Here is a 22,583-nt window from a genome sequence, read left to right on the forward strand (position 1 = left end):
TTCTTGGCCTGATTAAGATTAAGGCAGAAGAGTGTAATGTCTTCTAATTCTGACTCTTGTCCATGGTTTTTCTATTGTTCCATTGGTAGAGATAAGCGGCATTGACTTTGCGACTGTGAGAGGAGGGATTTGGGGGAAGATGGAGAAAATTGGAGAGGGCGAGAGGCTGAGATAGAGGATAAGAGTATGATACAATGAAAATAAAAGAAGAGTATAGAAAAATGGTGAGGTGTGTTAAGAGGATCTAAGATATCAGAATGAATGTATTAGACATGCAGAGAAAGAATCTGTCCAGTCTTGACACCCTAAGGGCACCTTCTTTGTCTCTCTCTAAATCCCACTTAAAGCGACTCTATATCCAGTGTGAGTGATTTATGGGTGTTATGTTAACCATAACTAAATTTTTCTGAGGAAAAATCTAGTGAGTGGTTATTACTCTAAACGTCCATGCTTCCATGATGCTCAGATATTGTCATATGATTTGTATTTCTGGGTATCTTTTAGAATGTTGGTAGGGTATTTCAGGTGGTTGCTACAGTAGGTGGTTACTTATTGGCTCAGTAAGTAGAGGGCCCACAGATAAATCTCTATAAATTTCTGTTCCCAAATATATTTGATTTTGCTGCTGATACCAGACCACTGAGGGTGATTGTTTATGACATTTGAGATTTGGAAAAAATAGCTTTTTGTGGTTAGATTAATGCAGAGGCCATATCAATGTCACTATAATCACTGTTGCAAAATGCACAGTTTTTGTTGGAAAAACCATGTTGGTTACCTGTGCAACCTGAACAGGTTATTATAGTCCTTTTAAACCCAATGGTCTAAATTGTCACAGGAGTGTGAAGGGCGTATGATAGGCAGGACCTTTAAAATAGATTTTTCACTCCTTCATTTATGTGAATTTATTCCATTCGCAAGGGATTTTTTTTCATAAATTGGAATTAGCAACATTGAGGCAGTGATATGAATATGACGACATGAATTATTGATTCCCTGACAGCTGCTTGCAAATCTAGCCTGACATTTGGAAATAAAACGGCAAGGAATTATGGCCCAAAAATAATGAAGGCCATTTGTGTCGAGACGAGAGAGGGAGTGCAAAGCAAACGTCTTTTTGGACTTATTAATATTCATTAATACCCCCTGTCAGAGCGCCATTGAAACAATTCATTGCTCACGTTTGCTGTGTTATGTTCTTTATGATTTATTGATGTGTGTTCGAAAGAGCTGTGTGGTTATGAAGAGACCCCTCAGTGTAATCTGATTTCTCACACAAAACCAGATCAATGTCATCGAGTCAGTGATTTCAGATTTTATTTCCAGTAGTGTTTTTCTTGCCTTGCAATCCTTCTTTCCTTAGATGATTTTTTGCATTAAACTCTTTCTTATGGAAATTCGGAATGGTTGCATTACCTTTGTGGTGTTCTCTCTTTAATTAATTGCTTCTGTTACTTTTATTCTCATTTGTGAGTCACTCTGCATAAAAGTCCCTGTTAAATGAACAAATTTAAAAGATTTGTTGTTCTCCGTTAGACTATAAATAATAAATAATTTTAGATGATAAAATGAGGCATAAAATTAGGCAGAGAATGTCCTAAAAATTGCTAACTTGTATATGCGATACCTCCTACATCTAAAAGTGTAATTCTGAAAGCTTGATCCCACAGGCCTCCTTTCCCTGTATATATTTGGCACTTACCTTTATGCTGGATTCTCTGCTAACTGGACCCCTGGCGTGACTTTTTGCTCGATCTGCATTATAGTTCCTTGTGGCACTATAGAGCTAATCATCTCACTGGTTTCTGTGAAGCAACCCCTGCTGATGCCACATTAGATAAATTGATCCTTATGTAGCCAGCTGGTCTGTTGTGGAATTAGAAAAAAATAGGATCCCTGGGAATTTCTGTGTAATGTCAGATATGGGTTGTAATCTCATTCCCTTCAGTGTGTTTGGCTTTAGCTGCCTTCAGTTGGCTGTCTGTTTTTGCCACAGTCCTCCTGGCAGTGGTAAAGTGCATTACGGTTTAAAGTCAGGTTGTAAAGACAGCAGCAAAAACAAAAAGTGGCATACAAACACAGGTCTGATACCACAAAGTTTGCAGTCATTTTTGTTAGAGCTGTTTGCAGGAATTAATCTGACAAGCCATGAGATTGGTGAGCTTCGCTTTCACATTTCATACATTATAACACTAAGATGCACTTGCATATTGGTTTGTATCCGTGTATGTGTTCTGTTCTGTATGCATAGATTTGGATGCCATATCACTTATTTTGGTGTTTTTTCCATTGTCTAGTTGATTTTGCTTGCCTCGCTGGAAAACAGGACAGTATTTCTATGCTTACTACTTGGGTCATTTTGTGTGTTTGCTTCTCTGTGTGTCCATGTTCATATTCATTGTATGTTTTTCAGAGAATTGTTTTTATGACCCTATCGTTGAGGCAATGTTGTAGTGATTTGTTCCCCTTTTGTAGGTTGGTTTGGATAAAAACATGTGCAAAATGCATAAATGTAAACATAAATGATTGATCCAAAATTGGGGGATGGACTAATGGATGGGTGGAGTTGAGGGTAAGTGTGTAGCCTATAAATGTAGGCACAATACTATAACATATAGAGGTTAGTGATCTTATAGCACGTTTAAGTCTCTTTAACGTCAGTTAGTTCTTTTGGCAGCCATCTTAACAATGACCTTGGGCAATATGGATGCAAGTAATAGAACCTTTTACAGGGGTCAAGGATTTGCTGGTTAGCATGACCCTGTTAGCCTCTGCTGGTAGATTCTGTAACTACACCATCTGATTCTAAAATGCAAATTTCTTAATTGTTTTGGTTTGCTTTGGTTTATTTTGGCTTATTTTAGTTTGGTTTTTGAATATTGTTTGTTTGTTTGATTTGTGCTTTTCGCTTTAGGATTTGCTTTATTTTTGTTTTGTTTGTTTTTTTGCAAGCAACAATTTTTTTTTTACATTTTATTATATATATATAAAATCTAGTTTTGAAAGGCAATTTTCTCTATTGTATGCTTTTTTGTGCTTTTTTTAATTATTAAAATTATTAATCTTAGTTTTAGCCTTTATTCTTGAACTACAAAACCCCCTTTTTTGAAGATTGGTCCAGCTTATTCTAGCTATTGTCTTTCTTAGTGAGACAATTGAGTCTACCATTAAGGTGCGGGGCTTTCTTTTCTTTCCTACAGCTCCCATATTGATAATTGCAATTCATTGTTGCACAAGTGCTCTGTTCCCTCATACAGTCTCATAGCAGTTACTTTACGAGCATGAGCTTCCATCACTTATTGCTTGTACAGGCAACAAATAGCCCCTTAATCATGTGTAATATATTAATTTTAAAGAGCAGGTCAGATGGGTTTTTGAAAAATCTCTCTTTTCCAGTTTATAACGTAGCTATCCTTAAATGAAAACAATCTGCAAAGTTGTTAATCAAAAAAAGTGCATGATAAATAAAGATATTGTCTCTCAAAAGAGAGAGTCGGTTCTGAATGGCCGTAACGAGTCGTTATATTTTCGACTCTTTTGCCTGTTTGCCTGTACGTCACTGGGTAACACATTTGCATAATCCCCGCCTGCCCGCGAAATACAAACAGAGTCTGATCTGCCCACAAACACTTTTGCTATTAGTGCGTTTACATCATGTTGAGAAGACGCGGTGTTCAAGGATACCACAGAAATACAATTCGAGCCTTTTGTTGTGTGCTTGTCATTTTATCAAGAACTGCTTCTCTAATCTGGGCTTTTATCTTCATTGGCTTCTGATCTTCTTAATTTGGACTAACAAGCTCTCTGAACCAGGACCTGTAAGTAGTACGATTGATACGTTAGGTGTACATTTTCAATTGAGTGCTCAAAATATAATTGTTTTGTGCCAATATGTGATGTATACCTAGTGCAGCTTTAGGTTTCCAGGTAAAGCACGATATTACTGTCTTACTGAAGTAGTTCTAAAAATTCGCAGTGAACCTAAGAATATGTTGATTATTATAGACTGACGTTGTTCTAATTACATTGTTTAATAATAAAGAATGTAGTGTAGCACACAGACTTTATAATAATTGGTGAAACTGCTGTTTATTGTGCTGCACTGGCAGTTACAGGGTTAATGCGGGAGAGATAAGTGATTTCGGCTGGTGCTCCTGTGATACAACTGTTCTGCGTTCTGATTAAAAGTTAAGACCAAGCGTCTTTTGTCTGTCGTTCTTCAAACATTACAGTAGACATATTTTGGTTTACAAACTGTATTGTTTAATCAGTTAGTCACGTTAGCACTCGGCTAACGTATCCCACATAGTGTTCACAGTTTAGCAGCTAAACTTTAGCTGTGGGCACGATTCGCTTGCATAAGTGTTTTGTATTTTATGTCATTATAAGAACGGATTGATTATATTATTGTTTTATGTAAAGGTGCTTTGTCAATGGTAGCGCTAGTTAACTGGCTCAAGGACTCATCTCTGTGCCAATCACAACAGGTTTGGCCAGCTGACCAATCAGAGCAGAGTAGGCTTGAGGAAGGGAGGGGCTTGCTCCGAACTTGCTTGAAACTAATCATTTCCTAATCATTAGCAAATGACTCTAATATTAAATGTATATTCTGAGAAAATTACAATGTTTTCTGACCTAAGATGCATTTAAACCTGATGTAGGGGACTCCAATACAATATTGGGACAATTTAAAATACCATCTGACCTGCTCTTTAAAGGATTTTGTTCCTGGAGGCACAGTGGCATTTGTTTTTTTTTCCTCTCTTCAAGTAGCATATACTCCCAGGTGAATCTTTTATGTTTGCTAATAAGGTCTAAAGCCACGTACTCTTTTCTGGTCTCAGGTTGCACGTAATGCCATTTTTCAGGATTGTATTTAATTCTGCCGCTAGAAGCTAAAGAATTTGTTGTCTCAGAGTCTGTAATGGATTCTTTGCTGTGTGTTCTCTCTTTTACCAGCCTGTCCCCCGGGCACTTACAAGATGTCGTCACGGCAGCAAGAGTGTTTCTCATGTCCAGCTAACAGTAAGGCTGAAGAAGAGGGCTCTGTGCTGTGTGTGTGCGAAGATGACCACTTCAGAACTCCGCTGGACCCTCCATCCGCACCCTGCACACGTAAGACTTCTGTGTGCGGTGAACGCTTGTGTGTGCATTGCATGTGTAGTTATTTGTGCACAGGTATTTATTTATGTGCGTTCTCATGTTTGTACAATCCAGTCCTGTTGTTTCCTGGTTCATTCCTGGTTACTGTTAATTTTGTTTACTGTGGGGTTTAGTGCTGGCAACGGGAATGTTGTGTTTGTTGTGTGTACAGTTCGGTTATATATATGGTAACACTTTAGTTTAGGGACCAGTTCTCACTATTAATTATTTGCTTATTAGCATGCATATTACAAGCATATTGGCTGTTTATTAGTATTTATGAAGCACATATTAATGCCTTATTCTGCATGACCATATTTTATATCCCTTAATCCTACCCTATTACTTAACTTCAATGGATAATTCACCCAAAAATGAAAAATAACCCATGATTTACTCACCCTCAAGCCATCCTATGTGTATAATGTATCACTTTCCTGACTCTTCCAAGCTTTAGGGGTTAATAAAGGCCTCCTGAAGCAAACTGATGCATTTGTGTAAGAAAAATATACAGTTTTTTCAAACTTTATAAACCGTAATCTCTAGCTTCTGCTAACTGTCATACACATGTTCACTAGAGAGTGACGTTCCAGTGGATGACATAGTCCAAAATGTAGTTCTCACAAGCATATTCTCGCCGGAGCTTATGCTATGCATAAGTCCTGCGTCATCTGCTGTAATGCCACTTTCTAGTGAACCTGTGTTCAACAGTTAGTGGAAGCAAGAGATTACAGTTTATGAAGCTTTAAATATGGATTTTTAATTTTTTTTACACAAGTGCATTGATTCACTTCAGGAGGCATTTATTAACCCCCCAAAGGCACGTGGGACACTTTTTATGATGAATGGACACACTTTTTTGGGCTTCAAAATCTCGACCCCCACTCACTGCCATTATAAAGCTTGGAAGAGCCAGGACAATTTTTAATATAACTCCACTTGTATTCATCTGAAAGAAGAAAGTCATATACTGTACACTTAGGATGGCTTGAGGGTGAGTAAATCATGGGGTAATTTTCATTTTTGGGTGAACTATCCCTTTAACAACTGCTAACTATTAATAAGCTGAAAATTAAGAGTTTGAGGCAAAAGGCATAGTTAATAGTTAGTTAATATCTAAAAACTCAAAAAAAACAAAAAAATAACCATATATATTTTTACAATTTACTATAGTAGTTACTCTGTTATTTATAGTTGTAGTTATTTATTAATTATTCTCATAATTAAAGATAAAATGTTGAAAAAATGTTTCACTGTTGAAATATTTCCTTCTATCCTAGCTTAATATGATAGAGACTTATTAGCCATCATTAGCCAACTATAGGTTAATGTCACTGAAAAGTGCACCAAAAAGTCTGACACAGCAGTGTTGGCTCAACCAATGGCATGAGTTCAGGGCAGGACTATCTGTTTGCTTACCAATGGCAGACGTGGGAGTGAAAACCATTTCCAAAATGATCATTATTTTTTTGCTTTTCTATTTAGTGGCTCTAGTGGCACAGAAATCACACACTTTCGAATCTAGTGTGACCAGCCCTTTATTCTGGGCTGAATGGGTCTCTGAGTGCTTATGAATTTTATTTACAGCATTAATTACTGTATTGATTAGGCTGCTGTTATATGAAGGAGACAAAGACTCTGTTATCGCGTTAATTATAGTATATATTCTACAGTCACTCTTATGAGCAGATGCCACCATAGAGAAAGAGAGAGAGAAATGTCTATAATGACTTTAAATGACAGAAGACAAAGGATTGAAAAGAGGTGACATGATATGGATTGCATTACTCTTCTACTGTATGTGTATTTTCTGTGCTGTTCTGTTTTGGTAATATGCGTGTGTGTGTGTGTGTGTGTGTGTGTGTGTGTGTGTGTGTGTGTGTGTCTATTCCCTAGTGTGTATGTGCTAACATAAGTGATAAAGTGCTGCTCTGTGTGTGTAGGGGTGTCCTGTCTTGTGGTGGATGTATCCTTATTCCTGTCTGCAGCTGTTCCTCACTGCTCATGGCCACACGTGGACCCCGTTGCATAAGCCTTCAGAGCCTTTAATAAAACAACACTTCTTGCACACATCTAAATTATTCCATGCACACACACTCACGCTTGAGCATATGCATTACAGTTTCATTATTATTTGCTGCATTTATGAGGAAAGGGGCTTTTTTCAGAAGCCCAGATCTCAAAATTAAAACTTAACAAATGCATATACCAGAGAACAATCAGGCACTCAGAAATGCTGTGCAGCACCAGTTATGATGCTTTTGATTATAGTGATTTAAACCTTTACTTGGTTCCCACAGTTAATTCAGATTAATTCAAATTGCTTCGGTGGAATTTATTGGAAGTGGCATTTCGTTAAAAGAAAGATATCACAAGCAATCTTCCAATATAAAATAATTTAGAATATAACATTCTGTAATAATATAATAATGTTTTTATTTTATTGCAATTGTATTGTGGATTTTAATACAATCATTTTATTTGTTTTTAATTATTATTTAATTTTGTATTTTTTGTTTTGTTTATTAGTCTTATTTGATCTTATTTTATTAATATGTATTAGTTGTTTTAGTAAGTTATATAGTGAGTAATATTCATTGAAATTGATTCAGATAAGTCTTTGTTTTTAAATAGAAAAATATAAATATACTGAGATTAATATAAAATGTAATAATAAAAATAATAATAATAATTACTCATTTATTTAGTCTTATAGTCTTATAATATTATATTATTAGTCCTATTTCACTAGTTTTGCATATACAGTATAAGTAAGCAAACTCCCCATATTACACTGGAAGGTTCTCTCATTGCAGCATATTGAGTCCATCTTTGCAGTGTGTATGTGTTTGTGTGTTTGAGGGCAGCGGGAGGCACCTGTAGTGCTCTTGGTCTGAGCTGATGATGGGCAGCTTAAAGCCCCGGTGACATTTAAATGGCTTCCTGCTGCTGAAAGATTCTTGTCTGACAAACGGCGTTAGAGACACAGGGCTCCAGCCTTGACCCACTCCGCCCAGAGTCAACAGAGGAGTCCCTCGTTACAGGACAGCAGCAATTAACGCATCTGATCTCTCTCCTCCTCCCCGCCCCTCTTTTAATCACTCTCTCTCTCTGTTAGAGACTGTCGTTCATTCTGCCCACATTATTCACCATAAATCAGTTGCAGCTTCTGGGAGAAGTAGTTGTGAATGCCATTGCAGCAAGCCATTCAGTTCTATACAGCCGCTTTAAGGTCCTTGATCTTACCATGAAATCATATGCTTTTTATAGGCTATCACAAAACCCATTTTAAAATCTGAAAAACACAGTTAGCAGTACTGCTGTGTATTGCTTTGTTTAAGTTGAATTGCAAAGGCTTCTAAGGCTAAATATTCATTTTAGTTAGCAATTGTTTGAATTTATTTTAAATTAAAAATATATATTTTAAAATATAAAATATAACTAAAATATATATTTAAAAAATATGTATATAATGTGTGTGTGTGTGTGTGTGTGTGTGTGTGTGTGTGTGTGTGTGTGTGTGTGTGTGGGTGTGTGTGTATATATATATATATATATATATACATATATATATATATATATATATATATATATATATATATAATATTATATATATATTTTTTTTTTTTTTACTTTTTTCAGTTTTAAGATATAGCTAATCTCATACATATGAGTTGGTAACAATAATAATAATGGAAAAATGCATGTATTATTATTATTATTATTATTATTATCAAAAACAACAATATTAAAATGATTACAAAATGAAAACACTTAATATTAGTAAATTTAAATTTAAATTAAATGTAAAAATTTAAATTTAAATTTATGCATTTAGCAGACGCTTTTATCCAAAGCGACTTACAGTGCATTCAGACTATCAATTTTTACCTATCATGTGTTCCCAGGGAATCGAACCCCCAACCTTGGGCTTGGTAACACAATGCTCTACCACTTGAGCACTTTAATTTCACAATTAAAACGATTATGTATGATTTTTATCATTGCTTTTTTATTTTAATTCTGCTGCCACAGATTCAGTCAAATTACTGTACATGTCGGCACATTTACATGAAGGAGCCTTTCCTCTCTCTGTATTTGTATGAATGGACTTCTTGCTAGTGCATGAGAGCTGTGTTCGTCTTTGCCAGTGCCCTTAATACTCCATGATCTCTCTTTGACTGTCTTCCATGGCCTGTGTTAATTTCCTCTCATGTGATTTTAAGCCTAAAGCTCCGTTAAGCTTTACCCAGTTGTAGCTAATTGGGTTAAATTATTAAAAAGAATTACAGTTCATTGAGGGGTAATTATCATCATGTTAATTAGAGTATGTTCAAATGACATTTATTTAATGCTTATGGATGTTTTTTTTTTGTTGTTTGTTTTTTTTTGTGACTGTGGTATTGAACGCTTTTTGTTTTATTAATCAAGCATTACAAGTTTCATTTGTATATTTGTTTATTAATTTATATATTTATTTTTGCACACAGGCCCTCCCTCTCCACCTCGTGATCTGGTCTACACCCTCAAACAGTCCACGCTCATTCTAGAGTGGGCCGCTCCGAATGATTCAGGCGGCCGAGGGGATCTCACCTACAGCATAGGCTGCCGGCGATGCATCGGCCCCCCGCGGGCCCTGCAGGTGCAGTGTGAACCCTGCGGAGCCAGCATGGGCTTCGTACCACAGCAGAGCGGCCTGACAGAGCGCACAGTCACCATCGTGAACCTGCTGCCCAACACAAACTACTCCTTCAGCGTGGAGGCCCAGAACGGCGTCTCGGAGTTACTCCCCAACAAAAGGTTCTACACGCAGGTCAACATCTCCACCAGCCTCCCAGGTATGTTCTTCATAAAAAATTTACCTAGTATCGTTCCCTGTTTTTCAAATAAAGCAAATAAAGTGCATCAGTGAGTCAAAGTTAACTTTTTTATCAGGATAAAACCTATTTAACAAGAGACAGTTAAGTAAAACACTGTAAAATAAATGTTGGTGCTGCTTTTTCACATTGCAGCTTTTGCATTTGTCAGTGTAATGTGGACTGTGAATGCTGGTTTTTGTCTGTGAGTGGTGTCATGCTCCTAATGTGGGCAGAGACAGTATTTGAGGACACTGTCCTCTCTCAGTAATACTGCAGCAGATGCTTTCACTCATCTCCATTTGGTCCCTTTCTGAGCCAAATGAGGTTGTGACAAAGCAGCTTATTCATCTTAGTGCTTCTCAGTTTCATTGCATCCTCGTGTCATTGATGTCTTTCCATACCATGTGGGATGTGGGATTAAAGACGTTCATGTCCTCTTTAATGAGATCAGCAACAGTGGTCAGCGGTTATTTTATTTTGGATTAGTGGATTCATAATGGTACACATGTGTATTATTAAAAAATGCACAAAACATTTACCTTTTTTCCGTTAATTGAGATGGTCCTTTTATTGTGGCTTTGTGCTGAACAACAGAAACTACACAATTACAAATCCACTATTAGTCCCTTTTATGTCCCTTTTAAAGTCAAAGACTAAATGTTCTGCCCATAAATGGAGGTTATAGTAATAATAGTAATAATAACTCTTGTTTTCATGACTATGAAAAGGTTTTTATTTTATTTTTTATTTTTTTTGCATTTGACATGGCCAAAGGATTTAAAAATATTTTTGCTAATGTTGGTTTTGTGTTTATTTTGTGGGCTCATAACATAAATGACTGATAATAATGACTAAACATAATCTAATTTGCATAATGTGAGATTGTCTATTTTTAGAGTGAGACTGTGTCAAAAACATGTCATTTTAAATCTAGAATGCACCTTGTTTTGTTTGTGTGTATCTTTGAATCGGGTTATGCTTATATTGTGGGGACGATATTAAACGGCCCCGTAAGGATAGTAAAACCTGAAATTATCTCCATCCAATGGTCCTCATGAGCTAAATGGCTTATTCACATAGTAAATAATGTATCAGTGCAGAAAGGTTTGTGTGAGGGTTTGTTTAGAAGCTACAAAATATCTAGTACCCAATGTACTATCAACAATGGCAGGTGCCCACCACACACACAGGCTGTGTGTGCATGTCAACCCATGAGCACCCACTCCATTTTTAGTGCTGACCAATTACAAAATGAAGTTGTATAAGAGCAGCATCTGGAGTCAAGCAGGGCTTAGTGAACAGCTGGTGTGGGTTTGTGTGATGGGTCAGGTCCGAAGAGTTTGCCTGCACACACACACACAGTATTATGTAAATTCCAGGTACACACATCGAAAATCACTTGGAGTGTTAGACCCTCACAAGGGCTGTCGCGGTTAAGAAATTTCCCCTGCGGTTATTTTGGAATTCACTTTACACAACCCCCAGATTAACACAGACCTGCTGAGCCACTCTCTTTCTCTCTCTCTCTCTCTCTCTCTCACACACACACACACACACACACACATACTGTGCACAGTCACACAGACTCACACTCACATCACCGCTTGCTCAGATCCTTTAATGATCCCAGAGTCCCGGAACACAAAGGCTGAAATAAGCAGCGGAGGAGCCGCATGTTTATTAATGGAGGAGATTTCTTTCAATCAAGACTTCTACGCACTCAGATTTTGCTTTCCATTAAGAGTAAATTGCAGAGCGTTTATTTGGCACTCCACTCCTGCGCCTTTCATTATTTGAGTCTTTCCAACACAATTGCTTTTTCTCAGCCAAAAAAGACTCTTTCTTTGTCTCTCACACCTTTTCAGAAGTCTATTTTCTCTCTTTCTTTCTCTCCTTTTCCCCTTCAGGCAGAGTCCAAATTAACTTTTTTCCACACCTGCCAAAGCAAGTAAATCGAGAACATTTGCCAGCCATGAAGCTGCTTATATACGTTTTTTTTCAGGATATATTTATAATTTTTTATTTTTTGAAAATTTGAAAAAAGAACAAATAAATCCTCTTTTTAAAAATATAATCGATATAATCATTTATTATGTACTAATTAATTCATTGTTTAATTTAATTATAATTTATTATTTCATAGTAATTTTCATTTGGATCACTTTACATGTGTGAGGGTAGACTATCATTTACTGTGACACTGGCGAATCATTTTTTATCTGCTCACCAGAGGCAGTTTTTAAATTGCATTTGGCACTTGGTGGGTGTTAATTTTGGACCTGGGTCTCAGATATAAATCGTATTCCTCTGAAACATGCCATCCTTGTTTTTTTTCTATTGTGCTTGAAGTTGTGTGGGTAGCCATAACACAAGTCTTTAATTTTTATGTGTATTGCATATTCTAACTTCATTTTCCTCTCTTCCTCTCCTGTTCCGTTCTCTATAAACACACCATTAATCTCTCCCTCGCGCAGCACAGGCTCAAGGTTAACTAGAGCTCTCAGAGGAAGTGCTATTACTTTATTGTGATGTACAGTCTCAGAGGCAGCTGTGTGTTTGAGCTCTGTGATTAGAGTCGGGTGTGATTGCAAGCCAACACAAAGGAGTTTAACTGACTAGAGGCTGAGATCAGTGCTGCGCTTGTGTTGAATGTGCACGTTCTGTATTTATTGGCCCTCCGTGGAAATGAAATATAAGCATTCTGATCATTTTGAGAGCAGTTTGCAGCAACCAAATCAGGTCACACGGCAGCCATCTCAGTAAAGCCCCTGGACAGATGTTTTCAGTGTACAGTAGGTGTTTCTGTGGCACAAAATTACTGCTCCAATAGGGAAAGACATTTTAATTCTCTGAAATGTCAAAATTAGATTTAAATAAATATTTTCAAATAGCTGTAGCATGTAGTTCAAAGCAATATTTATACATTTTATAATTTTAATGAATAGTCCACCCAAAAATGGAAATTCTGTTATCGTTTATTTGTGTAGTTCTAAACTTGTATGACTTTCTTTTTTTCTGTGGGAAACAAAAGAAGATATTTTGAAGTGCATTGTTAACAAACCCAAAAGTTTCAATTCCCAATGACTTCCATTGTATTTTTGTCCATAAAATGGAAGTCAGTGGGGATCAAAACAATTTGGTTACCAATATTCTTTCAAGTTTCAGTTGTAAAAATCAGTTGAGAATCCCTGTTAGTGCCTACTGTATAAAGTTCCAAATAAAAAGAGAAAACTAAAAGAAATATATACACAGTTATACACTGGAATATGCATTAGAACATGCTAATTTAATATATAAAGTTTCTCTCTCTCTCTCTCTCTCTCTCTCTCTCTCTCTCTATTGTCCAGGAAAATAAAAAATTGGTGTAGATACAATTTTCTCTCAGAAAGGTAAAAAGAAATTTCAAAGAAATAGCAAGTAAAACATTTAAATAAACATGAAATTTTGAATTATAAAAACTTAATATAATAATATTAACAATAACTTAAAAATATGTTTTTTCAGTGAATACTGTGAAGGGTTCAGTTATATAAAATGATTGATACTGTAGTATAAGATTTTGGACATGCTGCCCATCCCTACGTTGAGCTGTCAATTTTGATTTTAGAAATCCCAAGTTAGTGTTACATTTTGGAGTACGTATAACGTAATAGGCTTAAATCAAACAGCTTCCCTTCTCACTGTGTGCACAATAATCTGAATTTGGCAGAATAAATCAGTCAGAAATGCATATGCGCCCATAAATAATCCCACAAATGTTTACAAGTGTGTAAAAACTTTGTGTTTAATCACCTGTGGAGGAGATCCCAGGCTGGAGGAGTTCCTGTCCCCCACGGGACCTCCATCCCTGTGGCCTCTCAAGAAAAGAAGCCAAGCAACCTCTCCTTTCAAGCTGAACCTCCCATCAGGGTCTGCAGTGGGCCGATAAAGTCCAGCCCAAAGCCTCCTTCTCAAATACAGGGAAATCCATTTGGTCAGGGTGCAGTTCTCTTCGATCTGTGGTCTTAAACCCTACACTGCCAGCTGTGAACCATGCGCTGTAAAGCTCCACAGACCTTCTCTGTAGCGTGGAGACACCACTGGGCCCTTATCCTGAGAGGAAGTTTAATATTTCCCATTGGGAGGGCAAGAGGGGGGATTGGCTAACAGGTTTAGTTTAGGGTGGGGGTGAGAGTGTGCCCTCGCAGTCACTAATGCAATATTCATAAAGGTCAGTGGCTCTTTTATGATATATTTTCTCAGAACACAGCAAGGACGTCAGTCCCATCATGCTTTCTGCTTGCATGGAGCCCGTCACGGTTAAGTGAGATGGCAGCCAGGTAATATTGCAGCAGTAGACTAGAGTTTTTTGACATGTACACAGATACATGAAGAGAGACCATGGAGATCACACAAACACTGGCTTATATGACAGCTTCCACATACAAGCTAAACCATGAAGGTACAAGCAATACAACTTCCAATAATCTTCACGGTACTAGTGATAGACTGATATATTGGACAGGACAGTTAATCACCTGAGATTCGGCCATTCTGAGACTCAAGATTATGTGATTAACAGAAGCGTGTCGGTTGCACTTTCTGTCGAAAGCCTTGTCGAGTGATAACATGCATTTTCCAACAATAAGTGAATTCTAACTAAATCACTGTTACTGTTCTCGACAGGTTCACATACTACTTCACATACTGTAGGTATGAGCAGTATGTGAAATGAATATTCAGAATTTGTGCTCTGCATTTAACCCATCCAAGTGCACACAAACACACACACCGTGAACACACACCCGGAGCAATGGGCAGCCATGTTGCTGTGGCACCCGTTTAGCAGGTTTCGGTGCCTTGCTCAAGGGTCTCACCTTAGTCAGGGTATTGAGGGTGGAAGAGAGCGCTGGTTATTCACTCCCCCCACCGACAATTCCTGCCGTTCCAGGGACTCAAACCCGCAACCTTTGGGTTACAAGTCCGACTCTCTAACCATAAGGCCAAATCACAATATAGTTATTTTTTCATAATTTCCATAAAATGTTATTAAATAAGCATGTTCTAATGCCTGTTTTTGGATAATCCAGTGTATTAAATAGGTCATTGAATAGGATAAAGTACCTTTTATCCCAAGTGCCTCATACACCATTAAATACTGAAAATTTGATTTTAATTATTTCAATTTATTTATTTCTATTTTTGTTTGATTGGAGCTAAACAAAATATAAATGTTCATAAATATGTTTATTTATATTTATTTTCTAAATATAATCTCCCATGACTCATGCACCATTTAAAACTGTGGATCTGAAAGTATGTTTCATTTGTTCATTTTTCTCCCTCTATTTGGAACTTGATGGGTGCCAAAAGATAAGTGTGTTTATAATTACAAATATTATGAATAATAATAATAATAATAATAATAATTATTATTATTATTATTATTATTATTATTATTTGGGTCACATCTTCTCTCAGATATGAGTTTGGACAGCTCTGCTTTAATAATAATAATAATAATAATAATAATAATAATAATAATAATAATAATAATTTATTATTAGTTATTATTTATATTATTATTATTTTGTTGTTATTTTTAATTATACTACCAATTAAATAATAATAATAATAACAATAATAATAATAATAATAATAATAATAATAATAATAATAATAATAATACAAAAAATGTGGTCATAAATATAAATGTATTGTGAACTGTTGAGGCATTTTTTCCCCAAAATTAAATCAATATAAATTTATAAACTGAAAGAAATCTGACAGCATTCCAGCCACTATGCTTTGTAAAGGCTTTTTGTCACCATGGATGAGTCACTTATTTTTTGGCTTATTTTCTGTGGTAGATAACTCCATCGGCTACATGAATGTGTAAGTGCTTCATTCAGAAGAATCGCCCATGACACATAGTATTTTTGAAAAGTGCGTCATACAACATTTAAAACTGTGGATCTGAAATTTTATGGGTAAATATATATTTTGAACCAGCCGTGAATAAGACCCAAACAAAGAGTGGGCAGATTTGGGTCACATCTTCTCTCAGATCTGAGTTTGGAAGGCTCTGCTTTTGATAGATTGCCTCTCTTTTACACCAGAACATACTTTCAAAAGTCGCTCAACAAAGCCCCAATGTTTTAACGATTGTTTCAGGGTGTTTATGCGCCCCGATGCATGTGTGTGTGTGTCAGAGGGAGACTGGCTGAGGGGAGGGGTCAGCATGGAGGGATTGACATTTCAATATCTTCAGAGGATTTTGTTTGGCTGCTTTAGATGGCTGAGGCCTGTGGAGCTCTCTGGGGTCTGGCACCTCTGCGTGCCTCAGCAGAGGAAGAGTGGGGTGAGGGGGATAAGAGGAAGGTATAGGGTGAAGGACGGGGGGAGGGAGAGGGCTGGGGTGCATGTGTGTTATCCAAACAATGAAAGTCATTTGGGTCTAATGTTATTTGGACCCCAGAAACAGTTAAATATCTTATTTTGTGTTCCACAGGAGAAAGAAAATCATACAAGTTTGGAACAACTTGAGTGATTAAATAATGATTGATTTTTTAGTGTTTTGAAGTGGTCATTGTCAAGCCACTGGACTGTCTGTGTGTGTTTTCCTCCCCATGTGCTTCCCCTGACCCAGTTTCTCCCTTGTGTGATTGTATGATTTAGTTCAGGTGTGTTTCGTTTATTACCCCTCTTTAAGTCTTGTATTTAAAGTGTTGTCCGTTCCTTGGGTCCTTTGTCTGGTGTTGTCTATACTATGTGCTCTATGTATGTTCCTGCCTGTCCTGTTACACCCCTATTTGGATTATTAAAGAAGTTATTCGTGAATCTCTTGCATCTCCGCATCATTCGCTCCTGTACAGCAGACACTCATATAATGAAAATCTATTTTTTGTTGATCTTTTGTTTCTTGAAAGCCAAACTGTGTCAAATATTTGACTGAACCAATGTTGAATGAATGATGAAAGACTTTTATAACTGTACATACAACTGTTCTCATACTAAGTAAAAAAAAAAAACTTGCATTTATGGAAATAAAGGCATAATATTGTGAAAGTTTTTTACAGCAATAAAATAGTAACATTACAAAATTAATATAGTAACAGTTTTTTTTTTTTTTTTTTTTTTTTTTTTTTTTTTTAATTTTTAAGGTGCCAATTAATTTAGTTTGTGTTTCATATATTAGACATTAGTTTAACTAAATATTGTTAGATTTATGGTTAAAACAAGAAAGAAAAAAAAACAATACTTTGAAAGTGTTAATAATTTGAATAAGCAAATTTAAGGAAAGGTTTTTTTTTTTTTTTTTTTTTTTTTTTTTAATTACTGGTTGTTTTGTAGCACCTGCTGCTTGACACAACCTTCCAAAGAACTCAGCATTAGGAAGTTCATTTTGACCTGTTTACACTGTCACTGTGCCCTAAGGTAAAAAAAAGCTAAAAGAAACATCTTACTAGACTGTATTTGGTACAAATTAGTACCTTTTAGTACTTTAAAAGTGCACATTAGTACTTTAAAAGTATATATTAGTACCTAAAAGGACAAATTATTACCTTTTGAAAAGTTACTGCCCCAGTGATAGTTTTGTACCTTTTCTTCTGAGGTCTGTCCCTCCTCCACATCCATCCTTCTGTCAAAAGTGACACGCTCTCAGAACCTTAAATCTTCCAGTTTAATTCACAGCACTTCCATGCATTTGCTCTGGAGTGTGCATTACCACACCCTCTGTCTCTCTCCCTAACAAGGGAGCTGCTCTCTCGGTCTGCTCTAATCGGGGAAAATGAGAGAGCACAAGGCTCCAGCAGCTCTAAAAGAGATTGAGTCATCACCCTCCATTCAGCGCCACACTGATCCAATTTGGCCCCCTTTGTCACAGAGTGCAAAGGATTTTAATTGGTTGCAACGCAACATCTTTTCCTCACCCTCGCTTTTACCGGTTTAGGTCTTTGTGGTAATCACTGATGTTTTTGTGAGCTTGTTATGTGGCATGCAAGGAGTTGGATGTTGGATTGAGAACACACATATGCAGCTAGACATCCTTAGATCATCAGAGTGTTGCAAAGTGCTCTAAGAGTGACAAGCAGCTAAACTGAATCGGGCGGAGGTGAACGAATGCATGAAAGGAGTCGAAAAACCGGCTCTGAAATGCCCCTTTTCTCTCAGTCTCACCCTTGTAAGTGTTGAGATCTTTAGTACACTGAGTGTTAGAGCAGGGTAATATATTTGCAATATACTGTAGTCATGATTTTAATGATGACATAAAATTAGGCAACATTGTGAATTAATGCACTCTTTATTTTGCCATAAAGTTTAAAGAGCGTGTCATTAGATTAGTTTTTCCATCCTTCCTGGTCTGCAACTCATGAATATAAGACTGTGTAGTAACGTTTTATACTTGAGCTTCAGAGTTGTTCAGTCAACTCATTTCAGTTCAGACATTTTGCTTTAGTGAATATATTTAAAACTTGTATTCAGTAATTTGCTTTGTATTCAGTAATTTCAGTAATTTGCTACAAATTAAATTGGTGACAGTAAAGACATTTATAATGTTATGGAAGATTTCTATTTTGAAATATATTTTGTTCTTTGTAACTTTCTATTTATCGGAGAATCCTAAAAAATAATAATAATAATTGTTTTCAAAATTGATGATAGTCAAAACGTTTCTTGAGCAGCAAATCTGATTTGCTGGAGTAATGACAGGAATAAATTACAATTTAAAATATATTAAAATAGAAAATTATATTTAAAATCATAATAATATTTCACAATATTACTGTTTTACTTTGTTTTTGATGAACACAGTGCAGCCTTGGAAAGCATCAGAGACTTCTTTCAAAACCATTTACAATACAGACCCAAACTTTCGAACGTGGTGTATTAAATGTTGTATTAAAAATATGTACAGTATGTAGGTAAATATTGCCATTTATTAAAATGTATTGTAAACTGTGTGGATTATTTTAATAAGATTTTTTAATTTTATTTGAGTTTAAAAATATTATTTACTTTATATTATTTAAATTATTACCATTAAAATTGTCATTAAACATTTTAAATCTTTTTTTAATTTAATTTTTTTTTTTTACTTATTTTTTATTTCTTTTTTTTCTGTATCAGCCCAGCCCTATTGAATATGTTTGTTTTATGCGTCTGTTTAATAAATAGCTCAGAATCAAATTTTTTGACGGGTTATTATGCATGCAGAATGTGTGTGTGAGTTGTTCGGGACGCTTTGTGTCTGTGTGGGTTTGTAGCTGTGGGGGGTTGATGAGTTCCTCTGTCTCCACTCCCACTGCTCAGGCAATCTTGTGATGAGACCGATGGCCTAATGCTTTGATTGACAGCTGTCTGTCATCTCTAGGGGGATATGTCAGTCAGACAGTTTGCTATTTGTCAGACCACCCCTCTTTGGTTCTTTTCTTTGCAGTCAGTGCTGAATAAATGCTTTTCGTGTATGTGCGTGCGTGCGCGTGTGTGCATTTCTTTTACTTAGAGCTAATTTTTCTTCCTTCTCAATTCAGTCTAACTTTGCTGCACTTCACATGAACTCTTACAGCTTAGTGTGTAGTCTGCCTGTGCTGTCGGGTTGTTTTATGCTCTGTCTATAACTTACAGCATTGTTGCTGCTTTGTGTCTGGAAAATTAAGTTCCTTATACTTGTCAGCCACCTCTCACTGTGTTTTTCCCCTTTTTCTTTTCCCTCTCCCCATTTCCTCTCTATTTTTTAGGTTGGGTAAATAATAAGCTTCTAAAATTGAACGTTTCTGCTTACATATTCAGGAGTATTTTTGTCTAGAATGTTTGGATGGAAAAATAAATAAATAAACAAACAAACACACTTCCCCTTTAATTATTTACTTAATGTTTACTTCCTTCTATCCTAACGGAATCTGCTGTTGCAACCATGAATTTAGTAGCTCTGTGGAGATTTCAAAATATTGCTCTGTTCGTTTGAACCCCACACAGCAAGTTTTTTTTTTTTTTTTTTTTTTTTTATGTAAACCTGTGGGAAAACAGTCATTGTTTTTGCAGTTTGGAAGTAATGCAGAAATTGAACATTGTATCTTTAAGGACAGTCATAATTCTAAGTTAAATAAATCAGATATCTATGGTGATGAAATTTGGAATTCAATGCGAAATATCATTGGCAAATCTAATCCATTTATTCACTTTTTTTCTGCCTTTTGTCTCTGTTTGCTGTTCCTGCACTCTTTCTTTGCTCTATTTCTTCTTTCTCTTTTTTTAAAAGCCTTTTTCTCCCATTTATCTCCTTTTCCACACCATTCACTGTTTTTCACTATGCTTTCTCATTCCCTCTCTTCCTCTCCTCTTCCACCTCCGCTTCCTCTTCCCTTCCCTTCCCGCTTCCTTTCATTCCTCCGTCTCTCTGTCCCAGGTGTACGTAAGGTGTTGTAATATTATTCTTTAAATGGAAATGTATATGTCTTGCAGGCTTCTCTATCTCACCCTCCCAGCAGGTCAACAGAAATCCCCTCTTCCACATCCTCCCACTTTCCCTCCCTCTATTCTATCCTTCCCGCTCTCCCTGCAATAATATAACTGATAATAGCAACTCTATCAACCTGCCCAGCTGGTGAAGCATAGTGGGTAATGTGTACAACCATTTGGTTGTTTATTTTTTCAGAATATTTTTTATTTATTTATTTCTTGGTAGCGGGTTGTAATTGTGTGTGTGTGTGGGTGGGTGTGTGTGTGTGTGTGTGTGTGTGTGTGTGTGTGGAATGTGCTGTACAAGTACTGTATGCAGCTTTTTGCCCACACTTTGGGGCGGATAATGTGATGAACAAGACATCCCAGACATCAGTCTGCATATACACTGATTATAATTTCTGATAGTGTAATATTTAATTATTTCTGATAGTTTGATTTAGCCATATTGTAATAATCTTATCTTTTCTACAGCCTTGTCAATGCGTAATGTATCCTCTCTCTCTCTCTCTCTCTCTCTCTCTCTCTACATATATATATTATATATATATATATATATATATATATATATATATATATATATATATATATATATATATATATATATATATATATATATATATGCATATACATATACAGTATTAGAGCTGTCATTGCTAATGCGTTAATGCATGTGATTAATTTTACAATCCTTAACGTGTTAAAATAATTTAACGCAATTAACGCAAAATTACTGAAGTACAATTTCTATTCTAACCCTTTAACCCAATTTTGCTTCTCTGCTTGCCGTCAGATCATTTTAACCTGGTAAACCCCAGGAAAGTTTTTAGTCCAATGATCCAGTAAGATTATGCGTTCAAACAATCTGTCCAAAATAGCGCTAATATTAAGGAAATCAGGCTGATTACATCAGAGATTGCAGAGAAAACAGAGACTCGCGTTGCGTTTTAAAAGCCCTCATATGTCGGGCTGTGTGAAATAGAAACTGAATGGATTGTCAACATACTGCTGTGGGATGTATGTATGGCCAGATGAGATGCCAACTACGGTTTCTCGACTGGGTAATCTCGCTAGTAATGTTTTGATGGATGAAGACTGCAGTAAAGGTAAAGATGATTTCGGTGGCGTACAGGAGTCGTACAGTAAGCATGTGTAAGTCTGTTAGTGCTCTTGACGCACTGATCGCACATTGTATTTATGCACAGACATTTCCTTACATTCACGTTGTTTCCACACACATTCACGATAATGTTTTAATTTGTCTTGTGTGCTGTGCTTAGTAATACCGAATGAATCCGTGTACTGTAGTAGATATATGCAGTCAGCAGGCGATTGGTTTAGGGTTTTTGTTTTTAGCATCTGCAAGTGGTCCTGTTCGGTGTATATATATATGATGAAGAATTTCACTCCTTATCCTCATAGAGCCCTGCGATGGATGTGTGTAAACAGTGTAATACACACACACTTTAACCCTAACTGCAAAGTTAACTCTAACTTGGAGGCATCTTATGCTCTGCGAGACTGCAGTGATATAGCAGTGGCATATGTGTGTATGTTTGTGTGTTATCATGCATGACTTGACTATTTGGTCTCGTTCTCCACTGCCATTGCTGAGGGCAAGATCACATTTCACCCTACCCAGCATTTCACATTGCAGCCCAGCATCTCTTCCTTTTTTTCACGCTGTATTTCTCTCTATCAATAGGTCAGCAGTGTATCACTGCCAGTTGGCAGAAAACATCGCTGTAATGAAAGAAAGCACTCTTTTTATTTGTTATTTCCACCTAATCTACTCTTTTTCACACAACAGTCCTTTAAGTGGATGTACTGTAAGTATTTAACAAAAGCACAATTAGCCGGATGTAGTTGCTGCAGTGGCGTGAGCCAAAGACTGCAGAGCCAATAGAAGGAACTCTCCAGACAATAATGAGACGACTGAGGATGAGAGACTTGCACACTTATTCACAGGAAGATGTCCTGAGGGAGTGACGTGTGACTGCCTGCACGCTCTGATAGTGCACTGCTCCGTGCCAAACGGAGTTTCTAAAACGCCCCTGCTGAAAGAATCTGTGGCTCTGTCATTGGGAAAAAAAAGCCATGTTGACTCTGCCTATAGGGCAATACCAACTGCTCAAGAAA

General features: G+C 36.5%; 1 protein-coding gene across 2 annotated transcripts in view; it reads left to right on the plus strand.

Moving 5' to 3' along the window:
- LOC109068869 (ephrin type-A receptor 7-like) overlaps positions 1 to 22,583 on the plus strand; it is a 132,174-nt gene that overhangs the window by 86,274 nt on the left and 23,317 nt on the right. For both annotated transcript variants that reach the window (XM_042777142.1, XM_042777143.1), the window contains exons 4-5: positions 4,960 to 5,115; positions 9,633 to 9,980. In XM_042777142.1, coding sequence (XP_042633076.1) covers positions 4,960 to 5,115; positions 9,633 to 9,980 — 504 coding nt within the window. The remainder of the gene's footprint in view (positions 1 to 4,959; positions 5,116 to 9,632; positions 9,981 to 22,583) is intronic.

This window comes from Cyprinus carpio, chromosome A19 (genome assembly GCF_018340385.1).
Source record: "Cyprinus carpio isolate SPL01 chromosome A19, ASM1834038v1, whole genome shotgun sequence".
Lineage (NCBI taxonomy): Eukaryota > Metazoa > Chordata > Actinopteri > Cypriniformes > Cyprinidae > Cyprinus > Cyprinus carpio.